This window comes from Oncorhynchus keta, chromosome 21 (genome assembly GCF_023373465.1).
Source record: "Oncorhynchus keta strain PuntledgeMale-10-30-2019 chromosome 21, Oket_V2, whole genome shotgun sequence".
Classification (NCBI taxonomy): Eukaryota; Metazoa; Chordata; class Actinopteri; order Salmoniformes; family Salmonidae; genus Oncorhynchus; species Oncorhynchus keta.
In genome coordinates this window covers 40,354,993-40,370,109 of record NC_068441.1, presented here as the reverse complement: position 1 = coordinate 40,370,109, position 15,117 = coordinate 40,354,993, and the positions used below count along the sequence as shown (strand labels likewise).

Here is a 15,117-nt window from a genome sequence, read left to right as displayed (position 1 = left end):
CACACCAGCCCAGGACCTCCACATCCGGCTTCTTCACCACAGACCACGTGTAACCACACCAGCCCAGGACCTCCACATCCGGCTTCTTCACCTGTGGGATCATCTGACACCAGCAAGCCGGAGAGCTGAGTTTGCACAAACTGAAGAATTTCTCATCGTCCTCACCAGTGTCTTGACCTGACTGCGGTTCAGCATCCATCACTGACTTCAGAGAGTAAATGCTCACCCCTGATGGCCACTGCCACGCTGGGAAAAGTGTGCTCTTCACTGTACCGGGTAAATAGCAGACAGTGTGTTTGGCGTCGTTTGGACGAACGGTTTGCTGATGTCAATGTTGTGAACAAAGTGCCCCATGGTGGCGGTGGGGTTATGGTATGGGCAGGCATTTTATTGATGGCAATTTAAATGCGTAGATGTACCGTGACGAGATCCTGAGGCCCATTGTCGTGCCCATCATCAGTTCATGTTTCAGCATGATAATGCATGGCCCCATGTCGCAAGGATCTGTACACAATTCTTGGAAGCTGAAAATGTCCCAGTTCTTCCATGTTCTGCATACTCAACATTGAGCCTGTTTGGTATGCTCTGGATTGATGTGTACGACAGCGTGTTACAGTTCCCGCCATTTTCCAGCAACTTCACACAGACATTGAAGAGGAGTGGAACAACATTCTACAGGCCACAATCAACAGCCTGATGAAACTCTATGCGAAGGAGATGTCGCGCTGCAGCTGGCAAATGGTGGTCACACCAGATAGCGAGGATAATGATGTGGCGATTTACTGTCCTTGTCTACTGTAGCGCTTGGTAAGGGATGGATTTGAGGAGAGGGAGAGAGGAGAGAGAGAGAGAGAGAGAGAGAGAGAGAGAGAGAGAGAGAGAGAGAGAGAGAGAGAGAGAGAGAAAGAAGAGGAGAATAAAAAAGGGATATATCGACGCAACGCAAGCCATGCTGCATCAATTTCGACAGATGTAGAGAGGAAGAGTTATCTGTTCTCTTGCAATTGCGTGTTGCCAGTGTTAAACACACACTGATGACACCTTCAATTCTAGCCATCCTCGGGGAGCAACCTCTTAGGCCTCATAGCGTGTTGCGCGCACACAAACACACTCACACCGTCAAGGGTGTGTCATGACTGATTTGAGAGAGGCTGATTTGATATGAGTAGTGAGGTTGGTGACCTCTACCCTCTGGGCTGAATGTTTTAATGTGTCAGTGGTTCAGCTCGCAACCCAAGTAGCAGGTTGGAATTAGACCACTGACTGAGTGGATTGGAGAATCAGTTGAGGAGACGCACAGACACATGCACACAGTACTTTGACATGCAGATACACACACAACTGACCCCAAAACATTGTCCCTTTCCTTTGTCTTTCTGTCACACAACCTTTGGTTATGCTGATGCGGTTAGCTTATATATACAAAAATATTAGACACTGTTAAATCACTGCTACAACTCATCTAACCTCTCTCTCTCCCTCCTCTCTTTCTCTAACTCTCCCTCCTCTCTTTCTCTAACTCTCCCCCTCCCTCCCCTCTCTCTCTCCCCCTCGCCCTCTCCATCCCTCCCCTTCTCTCTCTCCCTCCCTCCCCCTCGCCCTCTCCATCCCTCCCCTTCTCTCTCTCCCTCCCTCCTTCCTTCCCTCCCTCCTTCCCTCCCTCCCTTCCCCTCTTGTGTCCCTCCCTCCATCCCCCTCTTCTCTCTCAACTCTTCTCTGAAATTTAATGAACAAAGAACAGTAAAGGTTACACTCACAAAAGTTTGAAAGGAGTAGAGGTTTCAAATGTTATTATTGCAATGATGTACAAGTAGTTAAAGTACAAAAGGGTTGTATTTACAATGGTGTTTGTTCTTCACCAGTTGCAAATCTGGCTGCTGTGATGGAACACTGTGGAATTTCACCCAATAGATTTGATTTCAAATTCTTTGTGGGTCTGTGAAATTTGAGGGAAATATATCTGTCTAGTGTGGTCATACATTTGGCAGGAGGTCAGGAAGTGCAGCTCAGTTTCTACTTCATCTTCTCTTAAGAGCCAGGTCTGCCTACGGCGGTCTCTCTCAATAGCAAGGCTATGCTCACTGATTCGCTACATAGTCAAAGCTTTCCTCAATTTTGGGCCAGTCACAGTGGTCAGGTGTTCTGCCACTGTGTACTCTCTGTTTATGAACAAATAGAATTCCAGTTTGCTCTGTTATTTGGTTAATTCTTTCCAATGTGTAATTTTTGTCAAACTCTTCTCGCTCCTCTCTCTCGCTCCCCTCTCTCTTGCTCCCCTCTCTCTTGCTCCCCTCTCTCTTGCTCCCCTCTCTCTGCCCCTCTTGCTCCCACTCTCACGCTCTCCCCTGCTCTCTCTCTCCCTCTCCCCCTTCTCTCTCTCTCTCCCCTTCTCTCTCTCTCTCTCCCCCTTCTCTCTCTCTCTCTCTCTCCCCTGCTATCTCTCTCTCTCTCTCTCTCCCCTGCTATCTCTCTCGCTCTCTCTCTCTCTCTCTCTCTCTCTCTCTCTCTCTCTCTCTCTCTCTCTCTCTCTCTCTCTCCCCTGCTCTCTCTCTCTCTCTCTCTCTCTCTCTCTCTCTCTCTCTCTCTCTCTCTCTCTCTCTCTCTCTCTCTCTCTCTCCTGCTCTCTCTCTCTCTCTCTCTCTCTCTCTCTCTCTCTCTCTCTCTCTCTCTCTCTCCCCTGCTCTCTCTCTCTCTCTCCCCTGCTCTCTCTCTCTCTCTCTCTCTCTCTCTCTCTCCCCCCCCTGCTCTCTCTCTCTCCCCCCTGCTCTCTCTCTCTCCCCCTGCTCTTTCTCTCCCCCGCTCTCTCTCTCTTCCCCGGCTCTCTATCTCTCCCACGCTCTCTCCTGCTCTCTTTCTCTCAGCCTCTCCAGATCGATGACAACTTTTGCGGCCAGGACTTTAACCAGCCGCTGGGTGGGACCAGCACCATAGAAGGAATACCGCTCTTCATCGACAAGGAGGACGGCATGACCTCGGTGGCCGCTTACGATTACCACGGCAACACCGTGGCCTTCACAGGCACACGCAACGGCAGAATGAAGAAGGTAAGAAATAAGAGATCTATAGTTTTTTTCAGGCAATGAAGAATGCATGCTGTTGGAGCCGGGTTTTTGTTCATGTCAGTTTGTTTCGCCCCTGCGTTATTGTGGACGGTGTTGCTGACTTGTGTGTGGACCTGGCCTACTATCTGGACTGCAGATGGAAAGGGATGTACATCTCAAGTCTACTGCATTGGCCTATGCTCTGTGGACCTTCAGGCATTCCCACAGTCTTGGCACATTCACATTTTGTTGTAGTTCATTTTTGTAAACAGGAGGTTGCCCCACTGGTATTATCAAAATTCTGATTCTGCCTAACTTTTATGGCTGTGTCCTATGGTTGGGCGATATATCAAATTAGATTAATTTCAATGTTTTTGCGCAATATTCCAAATGCCTTTATCTCAAGAATCTCGGTTTTTGTTATTTTTAGTTCTAATGTCCGCTTGTTCCCATTTACACCAGGGATCTATATTTAACTTCTCCACCCTAACAATGGGAGTCGTTGTCCCTAAGCGGGAAGACAGGCGACAAGCTTATGTCCAAAATTTGCTCATAGACACGCATTGGGCTTATTTTTTACAGATTTGAGCAAAAGTGAAACCTTTTGCTTCGCCTCTTCCTCTATGGTTTACACACTGTAAAAAGGCTGTCCTGCTCCTCTTCTCTCTTCCTAACTCCCCCTCACAGTCCCTTCAGTTTGGCTGCTCAGCCTACCTTAGTCATCCCTCACCCATCATAGCCTTGCCATTCCCAACCATTCAGAGGGTTTGGAAATGCGTATCTGGACACTGCACCCGCCCGCCCACTCAGGTCAGAGTCTTATTGTCGTCCGTAGGGAGAAGACACATCTTTCTGAGGACTTTTTATTGTCAACGGTAACGAAGGTCTGAATGTTGTGCGTGTGCATCCAAATAACCACAACAAGATTCCAAGTCATTTGGATTTTACCAAACTCCATATAAACATCTTCAAAGGAAACAGATGTGTGTGTTGTGGTGAATATTAAGAGTACAGTGAGGGGCCTCGACATCATGTTCTAACCAGACAGCACTATAGAGGGAGGAACCAAACCAGTCCGTCAGAAGTATATAGCGGGTGGGAGCATTCACAGCCGACTGCTCAGACTGGTGAGGGCATACCAGCCAACCATTTTTACGTGCTCCTTCTAGCTCGATTTAATTACCAACTATTTTTTACATGGACTGTCATTTGTCCCGATAGTTTTTACACACATACTCCAAGCCCCTTCCCCTGCCACTCACACCAACAAAGTTGAGAGATCACGTCTTCCTCTGACAAGCGGTTTCAAATCGCTATTTGCATTTGAGGTTTGGTCCAACAGAATCGGTCATATGGACACCAAAACACATTGAAACTTATCCCCGATTACAGTAAAATAATGTTAACTTTTCTAATGATATCCTTTTTATGTCTCAACTACTCTCATTGCAAGCCGACACTACTAAAACGAGAGTAGGAATGAACATTGATCCTGCAAAATGAATGCTCAGTTTGTTGCGTGCGCATTTGGGTACCGCTTGCAGCATTTTAGACAAATACTGTTATCCTAGTTGTCTAGTCTGTTTTGTGTTTTTTTTAAATGTGCAATAAGCATAAAACACAGTTATATAAGGGATTGGCTACACAAGCTAATTCTGAGAAATAAGGTAGGCCTCTTGATTTAACATTTGAACAAAGTGGACAGGCTAACAAGCTGTTCAAACAGTTGGAGACAGACAAAAGGGTGTGTTGATAACAGCTCAACTGTTCAACCTCGTTACCTAGCAAATAGATCCAAGCTGGCTAAACTTGAAATATAAAAGATTAGCTGACCAATCACTAGCACGTGGGCTTGAGATATTGAGAGCTGTGCTAATCTATAGCCCAATGCCTGCTACAAGAAATTAGTCATTATTAGTCAATGTGCATTATGCATGGTTCTAGTAAAACAAAACATGTTTTGAATGCCAGATCAGAGAATATTGCAACAACAAAAAATGCAGGTTAAACTATTTTGATAATGAAATGATTAGTGGGGCTTTATGGTCATGGAAGACTTCTACTTAGCCTGGGTATAACTTCACAAGCGCTTAATTCATTAGATTATTGCTGACTGTTTTGAAATGCAGTGTATTTGACCTTTTTAATTGTACAACAACGCTTATTTAGAGAAAACAGAAGGAAAGAAATGATTGTGAATCGGCTGTAAGTTTGAAAGAAATCAAGATGATTTTTTAGGTCATATCGCCCTGCCCTACTGTGTCTGTATGTTCCCCTATTCCTTATCTAGTGACATTAGGAAAAAAGAATAGATTTGCCCTCATAGATACTGCCCTACTGTGTCTGTATGTTACCCTATTCCTTATCTAGTGACATTAGGAATAAAGAATAGATTTGCCCTCATAGATACTGCCCTACTGTGTCTGTATGTTCCCCTATTCCTTATCTAGTGACATTAGGAATAAAGAATAGATTTGCCCTCATAGATACTGCCCTACTGTGTCTGTATGTTCCCCTATTCCTTATCTAGTGACATTAGGAATAAAGAATAGATTTGCCCTCATAGATACTGCCCTACTGTGTCTGTATGTTACCCTATTCCTTATCTAGTGACATTAGGAATAAAGAATAGATTTGCCCTCATAGATACTGCCCTACTGTGTCTGTATGTTCCCCTATTCCTTATCTAGTGACATTAGGAATAAAGAATAGATTTGCCCTCATAGATACTGCCCTACTGTGTCTGTATGTTACCCTATTCCTCATCTAGTGACATTAGGAATAAAAAATAGATTTGCCCTCATAGATACTTGGCTCTTATAGCCGTTGGTACTTATTCAAAACCTTACTACTGGAGTAGTAACCTATGAGCATCAGTCTTTTCGGCTTCTTGTTCTTACTAGGTGAGATACATTTCTTCCATTTTCTCGTACTCGTCTCTTTAACATCCTCCTGAAGACAGTGTGGTCCATCAATCAAAGCTCCATGCCCTTTGAATGGCCACTCAGACAACAGGTGTGGTCTTATAGTTTTATGGATACAGTATAAAGTCTCAGCCGATATTCATGTAATAATGAGGAATTTCCCTTGACCACGTCCAAAAATGGGGGAAAACCAGCATTCTTTCCTATTGATCTCCATTATAAAAGAGGCAACTTCGTCGTACATTTTTTGAAATGACAAAACATGCTAAAAAGCTGCGTTGTTGTTCAATGTACATGTAGCCATCGAAAAAATCTCGACCTGCGGTTTGCAATCCTCCCACGAAGGGAAATAGAGCTGTCGAGAAGAGCCCTGTGGCTTCAGGCTATTTGGCGTGAGAGAGTGGGAAATGTGGGGACATGGTGTCCCAGTAGGCTACATGTAGCTATGTGGAAAACATTTAATCACAGGTAAGACATTGAACTTGTTTAGTACAGTCTGTTTGTAACTCCACTCACTACTGAGACACAAAATGGCGCCGGAGATGAAGACTGACGGTTTACATATTCCTAACCAATTGTGTTTTTTTGTTTGTTTCTTTGTGGTGTTTGTAACTTATTTTTTTACTTATTTTGTACATAATGTTGCTGCTACTGTCTTCTTTGACTGAAAATAGCTTCTAGACATCAGAACTCACCACAAACTGGCATAATCCTTTTTTTCCTTTAACGAGTCTGATGCGAATGATATACTGCTTTCCCGGGAACAGGCCCAGGCGCCATTTGTGTGAAGAGAAGGCGGAGAAAAAGGGGCCGGAGGGCGGTTTGCCTTCTGAGAATTCATAGGCGATCAAATAAACAACCCACCTCCTTCCATTTTGCTAGAAAACGTGCAATCTTTGGAAATAAAATAGATGACCTACGCGGAATATTAAACTACCAACAGGACATTCAGAAACGTAATATCTTCTGCTTCACAGAGTCATGGCTGAACGATGACACCATCAACATACAGCTGGCTGGTTATACGCCGTAACGGCAGGATAGAACAGCGGTGTCTGGTAAGACAAGGGGCGGCAGACTATGTATTTTTGTAAATAACAGCTGGTGCACGATATCTAAGGAAGTCTCGAGGTTTTGCTCGCCTGAGGTAGAGTATCTCATGATAAGCTAGATAGACCACACTATCTACCTAAAAAGTTTTCATCTGCATTTTTCATAGCTGTCTACATACCACCACAGACGGAAGCTGGCACTAAGATCACCACACTCAATGAGCTGTATTCTGCCATAAGCAAACAGGGGAACTCTCACCCAGAGGCGGCACTCTTAGTGGCCGGGGACTTTAATGCAGGGAAACTTAAAACCGTCTTACTAAATGTTAAATGTGCAACCAGAGTGAAAAAAACTCCACATACAGAGACGCTTGCTCGCCCTCCATTTGGCAAATCTGACCATATAATTATATCCTCCTGATTCCTGCTTACAAGCAAAAATTTATGCAGGAAGCACCAGTGACTCGGTCTATAAAAAAGTGGTCAGATGAAGCAGATGCTAAACTACAGGACTGTTTTGCTGTCACAGACTGGAACATGTTCCGGGATTCCTCCGATGGCATTGAGAAGTACACCACATCAATCATTCGATTCATCAATAAATGCATCGATGACGTCATCCCCACAGTGACTGTACGTACAACCAGAACTCATGGATTATAGGCAACATAGGCACTGAGCTAAAGGCTAGAGCAGCCGCTTTCAAGGAGTGGGATTGTAACCCGGAAGCTCAAGAAGCGGGACTGTAACCCGGACAACCATCAAACAGGCAAAACATCAGTACAGGACTAAGATAGAATTGTTCTACACCGTCTCTGACGCTTGTCAGATGTGGCAGGGCTTGCAAACCATTACAGACTACAAAGGGAAGCACAGCCGGGAGCTGCCCAGTGATACCAGCCTACCAGATGAGCTAAACAACACTGAAACATGCATGAGAGCACCAGCTGTTCCAGAAGACTGTGCGATCATGCTCTCCACAGCCGATGTGAGTAAGACCTTTTAAACAGGTCAACATTCACAAGGCCTCAGAGCCAGACTGATTACCAGGACGTGTACTGCGAGCATGCGCTGACCAACAGGCAAGTGTCTTCACTGACATTTTCAACCTCTTCCTGACCGAGTCTGTAATACCAACATGTTTTAAGCAGACCACCATAGTCCCTGTGCCCAAGAACACTAAGGTAACCTGCCTAATTGACTACCGACTCGTATCACTCACGTCTGTAGCTATGAAGTGCTTTTAAAGGCTGGTTATGGCTCACATCAACACCATTATCCCAGAAACACGCTGATCCTCAACACAATATTACTCCCCCTGAATCTTTGGTGATCATCCCAAGAGCGTGGTGGTTATTGTTGTTGGTGGTGTTGTGTTGGTTTTGTCTCAGTATTAGTACCTACGCTGTGTATGTTGACTGTGGATTGTGTTTGGTAAGTGTTCATGATGGTTTGTCATACACATTTGTGTTTGTGTTTGTTTGTAGTCTAAGGACAGAGCTCTTGGGGTAGATAGGAGCTCATTGTAATTCCCCAAGTTACCTTGTCTGTTCTTCTGAAGGCCTGTCTGTCATTGATTCACCATTATGAATGTATAATCGTGTGTCTACGTGTTTGCATTTTGAAATCTTTGTATCTGAGTGAGTGTGTGTGTGTTATTTAATGTGTGTGCAACGTCTCTGTGTGTAGAAAGAGAGAGCTAAGCTGTTATTACATACGTGTGTTTGTGTGCTTGTACATCTGTGTCAAGACAAAACAAGGTTTTAAGAAGGTCATACCAAGGATACTTTTGCTATTTGATTTAGAATTTTAAGAACCATTGAAGTATCAAAAACAAATATTTAAAAAAATATTGAATTAAACATTTTATTTGGCCTAACTGCTATTAATTATCCCATAAAAACACATTGAATAACAGACATGGATCTTAGGTTTTTTTAATAAACCCAACACATATTAGTAGCCACGTCACCAAATACAATACTTCTCTACTAGTTCTCCATCATGCACCGTTATACCGGCATGCATATGTGCGTGTTTGCGTGTGTGTGTGTGGGCTTGTGTGTTTCTCTGTGTGTGTGGGCTTGTGTGTTTCTCTGTGTGTGTGGGCTTGTGTGTTTCTCTGTGTGTGTGGGCTTGTGTATTTCTCTGTGTGTGTTGGCTTGTGTATTTCTCTGTGTGTGTGGGCTTGTGTGTTTCTCTGTGTGTGTGGGCTTGTGTGTTTCTCTGTGTGTGTGTTTCTCTGTGTGTGTGGGCTTGTGTGTTTCTCTGTGTGTGTGGGCTTGTGTGTTTATCTGTGTGTGTGGGCTTGTGTGTTTCTCTGTGTGTGTGGGCTTGTGTGTTTCTCTGTGTGTGTGGGCGTGTGTGTTTCTCTGTGTGTGTTTCTCTGTGTGTGTGGGCGTGTATGTTTCTCTGTGTGTGTGGGCGTGTGTGTTTCTCTGTGTGTGTGGGCTTGTGTGTTTCTCTGTGTGTGTGGGCTTGTGTGTTTCTCTGTGTGTGTGGGCGTGTGTGTTTCTCTGTGTGTGTTTCTCTGTGTGTGTGGGCGTGTGTGTTTCTCTGTGTGTGTGGGCGTGTGTGTTTCTCTGTGTGTGTGGGCTTGTGTGTTTCTCTGTGTGTGTGGGCTTGTGTGTTTCTCTGTGTGTGTGGGCTTGTGTGTTTCTCTGTGTGTGTGGGCTTGTGTATTTCTCTGTGTGTGTGGGCTTGTGTGTTTCTCTGTGTGTGTGTGGGCTTGTGTGTTTCTCTGTGTGTGTACTGTGTTGTTCAGTTGGTAGAGCATGGAGCTTTGAGCACCATGGTTGTGACGTTGTGGATTGGATTCCCACGGGGGACCAGTAAGGAGTTGTTTGCTCTTTCTCTGTGTAAGAGCATCTACTAAATGACTCAAATGTAAATGTGTCATCTCCCAGATCAACTAGGCCCAACTCAGCGTACTTGGAAAGAGACGGTGAATGGAGGAGGAGATGATGATGGAGGGAGGGAGGGAGGATGAGAGAGAGAGGAGGTAGAGAGAATGACGAGGGAGAACAGTGGATTAGCAACGTGCGGTGGAAGCTCTTTTTGATGCATCTGTTGAAATGTGAAGTGGGGGAAAGGCTCTGGCTTGTCCCCAAGCACACACTCTGTGTGTGTGTGTGTGTGTGTGTGTGTGTGTGTGTGTGTGTGTGTGTGTGTGTGTGTGTGTGTGTGTGTGTGTGTGTGTGTGTGTGTGTGTGTGTGTGTGTGTGTGTGTGTGTGTGTGTGTGTGTGTGTGTTTGTATGCATTAGGTTCCACCATGAATTTTAGTCTGTCAGTGTGTCATGCTTTTGTGTTTCACAATATAAGTTTAGCTTGTAGATACATAAGGGAGCTGTGTGTGTGTGAGAGAGAGAGAGAGAATGTAGCTTGTACAGACATACGGGAGCTGTTTGGGAGAGATGGAGCGAGACAGAGAGAAAGAGAGAGGTGGAAAGGAAATAGGGAGATATGGTAAGAAAGGCTGTTGAATGGATGGATGGATCAGTCTGTCTTTGGGGACCAAACTCTCTGTAGCGATTCCCTCTCCCAGCTGTAGAGAGAGAACGAAAGAGTGAGTGAAAGAGAGAGTTAGAGGAGGGAGGGGTAATAGAAAAGGGAGAGACAAAGTGGGTGTGCATGTTTTATGTTCTATCTGTGACCTAATTTGTCAGTCTCATGATTGTCCCATGGTCTCCACCATTTCCTTTTAACACAACCCTCTCTTTCTCTGAAGGATTCTGTTGCTGATTAGTTTAATATAAAACCTCTGTCTCCCTTTACTTCCTTCTCCTTCCCTACCTCTCTCCCCCTCCCTCCTTTCTCTCTCTCACCTTCTCCTTCCTCTCCCCCGCTCTCCTTCCTCTCTCCATCTCCCCCGCTCTCCTTCCTCTCTCCCCCCCACCTTCCTCTCTCTCTCCCCTTCCCTCCCTCTCCCTCTCCTTCCTCTCTCTCTCTCGCTCCCCCTCCCTCTCAACCTCTCCCTCATTCCTCTCTCCCCCTCCCTCCTCTCGTTCTCCCCCTCCCTCCTTCCTCTCGTTCTCCCCTCCCTCCTTTCTCGTTCTCCCCTCTCATACCTCTCTCTCGCTCCCCTCCCTCCTACCTCTCTCTCTCTCGCCCCCTCTATCCTACCTCTCTCTCGCTCCCCTCCCTCCTTCCTCTCTCCTTCCTCTCTCTCCCTCTCCTTCCTCTTTCTCTCCCTCTCTCCTTCCTCTTTCTCTCCCCATCTCCTTCCTCTCTCTCTCCCCCTCTCCTTCCTCTCCTTCCTCTCTCTCCCCCTCTCCTTCCTCTCTCTCCCCTTCTCCTTCCGCTCTCTCCCCCTATCCTACCGCTCCTGCTCTCCTTCCTTTCTCTCTCTCCCCCTCCCCCTACCTCTCTCCCTCCCTTCTCCCTCCTTCTCTCCCTCCCCTTCCCTCCTTCTTCTCTCCCTCGCCCCCTCTCTCCCTCCTCTCCCTCCTTTCCCTCCATCCCTCCCCTAGTCCTCCCTATCGACATATCCCACCCCACCCTGGTATTACCATACCGTTAGCAATTGTCAGCTGTTTCTCCAGAGGGGGTACAACGCTCCCATCTGCTCTCTGGCCACTGTGCCAGGAGGTGCCAGACACAGGTTGTCCTACTGAAGGGTTTCCCACATGCTCCACCACACACTCAGAGGGTCCTCTGACTCTGACATAGAATCCACAGAAGATTTATTGGAGTGGAAAGTGGAGGGGACATTTAGTTGTTTTTCATTCTATCCTGATGTAGGCATCATTAATGAACAGTCTAAATGTTCTGAAGTGTTAGCTATTGAACTTGACCAGCATGGTCTTGATAGGAAATCGATTCGCTTACCCTGTAGTTAAATGGTTAGTCTTTCAAATATTACACGTTTGTGTAATCTTCTTGGCCACGTTGACATGGTACACGGTCGTTGGTATTCCAGAGTGATGGGTGTATCCATGAGCACTGTGTGTGTCAGAGGCTAATTGACTGATCATTGTTGTCCAACAGGCACGTAATGATTTGTGTGTGTGTCAATCTGGCGTTGTGTGTAAGTGTACAGTGTGTCTTTCTGTGTGTCAGAGACTTGGCAGACTGACATCAACCCCCCACAGTCTCGCCACAGGCATGGTAATGATGGGACCGACCCTGCCTGGCAACTAAACCCCCTCCTACCTCTCGCTCTCTTTCTCTCTCTCTCTCTCTATCTGTCTCTCTTTCTCTCTCTTTTAAGGGTAAGCTGCAGATGGGACCCAGCCTCCTGTGATAGCTAGAGGGAGGGAGAGATGGAAGAGAGGGAGGGAGAGATGGAAGAGAGGGAGGGAGAGATGGAAGAGAGGGAGGGAGAGATGGAAGAGAGGGAGGGAGAGATGGAAGAGATGGAGTGAAAGATGCAAGATATGGAAGGAGGAAGAGAGGGAGGGAGAGATGGAAGAGAGGGAGGGAGAGAGGGAGGGAGAGATGGAAGAGAGGGAGGGAGAGATGGAAGAGAGGGAGTGAAAGATGGAAGAGAGGGAGGGAGAGATGGGAGATATGGAAGGAGGAAGAGAGGGAGGGAGAGATGGGAGGGAGAGATGGAAGGAGGAAGAGAGTGAGGGAGAGATGGAAGGAAGAAGAGAGGGAGGGAGAGATGGAAGGAGGAAGAGAGGGAGGGAGAGATGGAAGGAGGAATAGAGGGAGGTAGAGATGGAATGAGGGAGAGATTGAAGGAGGAAGAAAGGGATGAAGAGATGGAAGAGGGAGGGAGAGATGGAAGAGGGAGGGAGAGATGGAAGAGGGGGGGGAGATGGAAGAGGGGGAGAGATGGAAGAGGGAGGGAGAGATGGAAGGAAGGAGGAGGAGAGGGAGGGGAGAGACTGAAGGAGAGCGCAGGATCAAGAGTGTTAAGGGCAGTGGGATGGATAGAAAGGACAGAGGCAGGGAAGGAATACAACAAAAAGAGATGGACAGATGGACCGAGACAGACAGTAGTATAGTAGAAGGATGGTGTGTGTGGACTGTCCAGTCCTTTTCTCCTGGGTGGAGGAGGCATACTGAGAGAGAGGTCTGCTGGCCAGCCTGGCAAACAGACGGGGCCCAAACCAGACCCAATGACATGGATAACACACACACTGTCAAAGATAGACACACGCACCGGTAGTCCATCTGTGTATAGGGAGGGTCATTTCAACACATTGTTTTTGGGAGTGAATAGGTTTACTGTCAGCCTGATTCATTTAAAATGTTCATCACTCTTTCTCTTTCCCTCCCTCTATATCACTAGCTGTTCTCTCACTCTCTCCCATTCCCTCTATATCACTAGCTGTTCTCTCCCTCTCTCCCATTCCCTCTGTATCACTAGCTGTTCTCTCTCTCTCTCCCATTCCCTCTATATCACTAGCTGTTCTCTCACTCTCTCCCATTCCCTCTATATCACCAGCTGTTCTCTCACTCTCTCCCATTCCCTCTATATCACTAGCTGTTCTCTCTCTCTCTCCCATTCCCTCTATATCACTAGCTGTTCTCTCTCTCTCTCCCATTCCCTCTATATCACTAGCTGTTCTCTCCCTCTCTCCCATTCCCTCTATATCACTAGCTGTTCTCTCTCTCTCTCCCATTCCCTCTATATCACTAGCTGTTCTCTCCCTCTCTCCCATTCCCTCTATATCACTAGCTGTTCTCTCTCTCTCTCCCATTCCCTCTATATCACTAGCTGTTCTCTCACTCTCTCCCATTCCCTCTATATCACTAGCTGTTCTCTCTCTCTCTCCCATTCCCTCTATATCACTAGCTGTTCTCTCACTCTCTCCCATTCCCTCTATATCACCAGCTGTTCTCTCACTCTCTCCCATTCCCTCTATATCACTAGCTGTTCTCTCTCTCTCTCCCATTCCCTCTATATCACCAGCTGTTCTCTCCCTCTCTCCCATTCCGTCTATATCACTAGCTGTTCTCTCACTCTCTCCCATTCCCTCTATATCACCAGCTGTTCTCTCACTCTCTCCCATTCCCTCTATATCACTAGCTGTTCTCTCTCTCTCTCCCATTCCCTCTATATCACTAGCTGTTCTCTCCCTCTCTCCCATTCCCTCTATATCACTAGCTGTTCTCTCTCTCTCTCCCATTCCCTCTATATCACCAGCTGTTCTCTCACACTCTCCCATTCCCTCTATATCACTAGCTGTTCTCTCTCTCTCTCCCATTCCCTCTATATCACCAGCTGTTCTCTCACTCTCTCCCATTCCCTCTATATCACTAGCTGTTCTCTCCCCCTCTCCCATTCCCTCTGTAGCACTAGCTGTTCTCTCACTCTCTCCCATTCCCTCTATATCACTAGCTGTTCTCTCTCTCTCTCTCCCATTCCCTCTATATCACTAGCTGTTCTCTCCCTCTCTCCCATTCCCTCTGTAGCACTAGCTGTTCTCTCACTCTCTCCCATTCCCTCTATATCACTAGCTGTTCTCTCTCTCTCTCCCATTCCCTCTATATCACTAGCTGTTCTCTCCCTCTCTCCCATTCCCTCTATATCACTAGCTGTTCTCTCCCTCTCTCCCATTCCGTCTATATCACTAGCTGTTCTCTCACTCTCTCCCATTCCCTCTATATCACTAGCTGTTCTCTCTCTCTCTCTCTCTCTCCCATTCCCTCTATATCACTAGCTGTTCTCTCTCTCCCATTCCCTCTATATCACCAGCTGTTCTCTCCCTCTCTCCCATTCCCTCTATATCACTAGCTGTTCTCTCTCTCTCTCCCATTCCCTCTATATCACTAGCTGTTCTCTCTCTCTCTCCCATTCCCTCTATATCACTAGCTGTTATCTCACTCTCTCCCATTCCATCTATATCACTAGCTGTTCTCTCCCTCTCTCCCATTCCCTCTATATCACTAGCTGTTCTCTCACTCTCTCCCATTCCCTCTATATCAATAGCTGTTATCTCACTCTCTCCCATTCCCTCTATATCACTAGCTGTTCTCTCTCTCTCTCCCATTCCCTCTATATCACTAGCTGTTATCTCACTCTCTCCCATTCCATCTATATCACTAGCTGTTCTCTCCCTCTCTCCCATTCCCTCTATATCACTAGCTGTTCTCTCACTCTCTCCCATTCCCTCTATATCACTAGCTGTTCTCTCTCTCTCTCCCAT

General features: G+C 46.5%; 1 protein-coding gene across 5 annotated transcripts in view; it reads left to right on the top strand.

Moving 5' to 3' along the window:
* The window catches only part of LOC118399705 (plexin-A1-like), a 365,392-nt gene that overhangs the window by 99,925 nt on the left and 250,350 nt on the right, over positions 1-15,117 (top strand). For all 5 annotated transcript variants that reach the window (XM_052473927.1, XM_052473928.1, XM_052473929.1 and 2 more), the window contains exon 3: positions 2,862-3,044. In XM_052473927.1, coding sequence (XP_052329887.1) covers positions 2,862-3,044 — 183 coding nt within the window. The remainder of the gene's footprint in view (positions 1-2,861; positions 3,045-15,117) is intronic.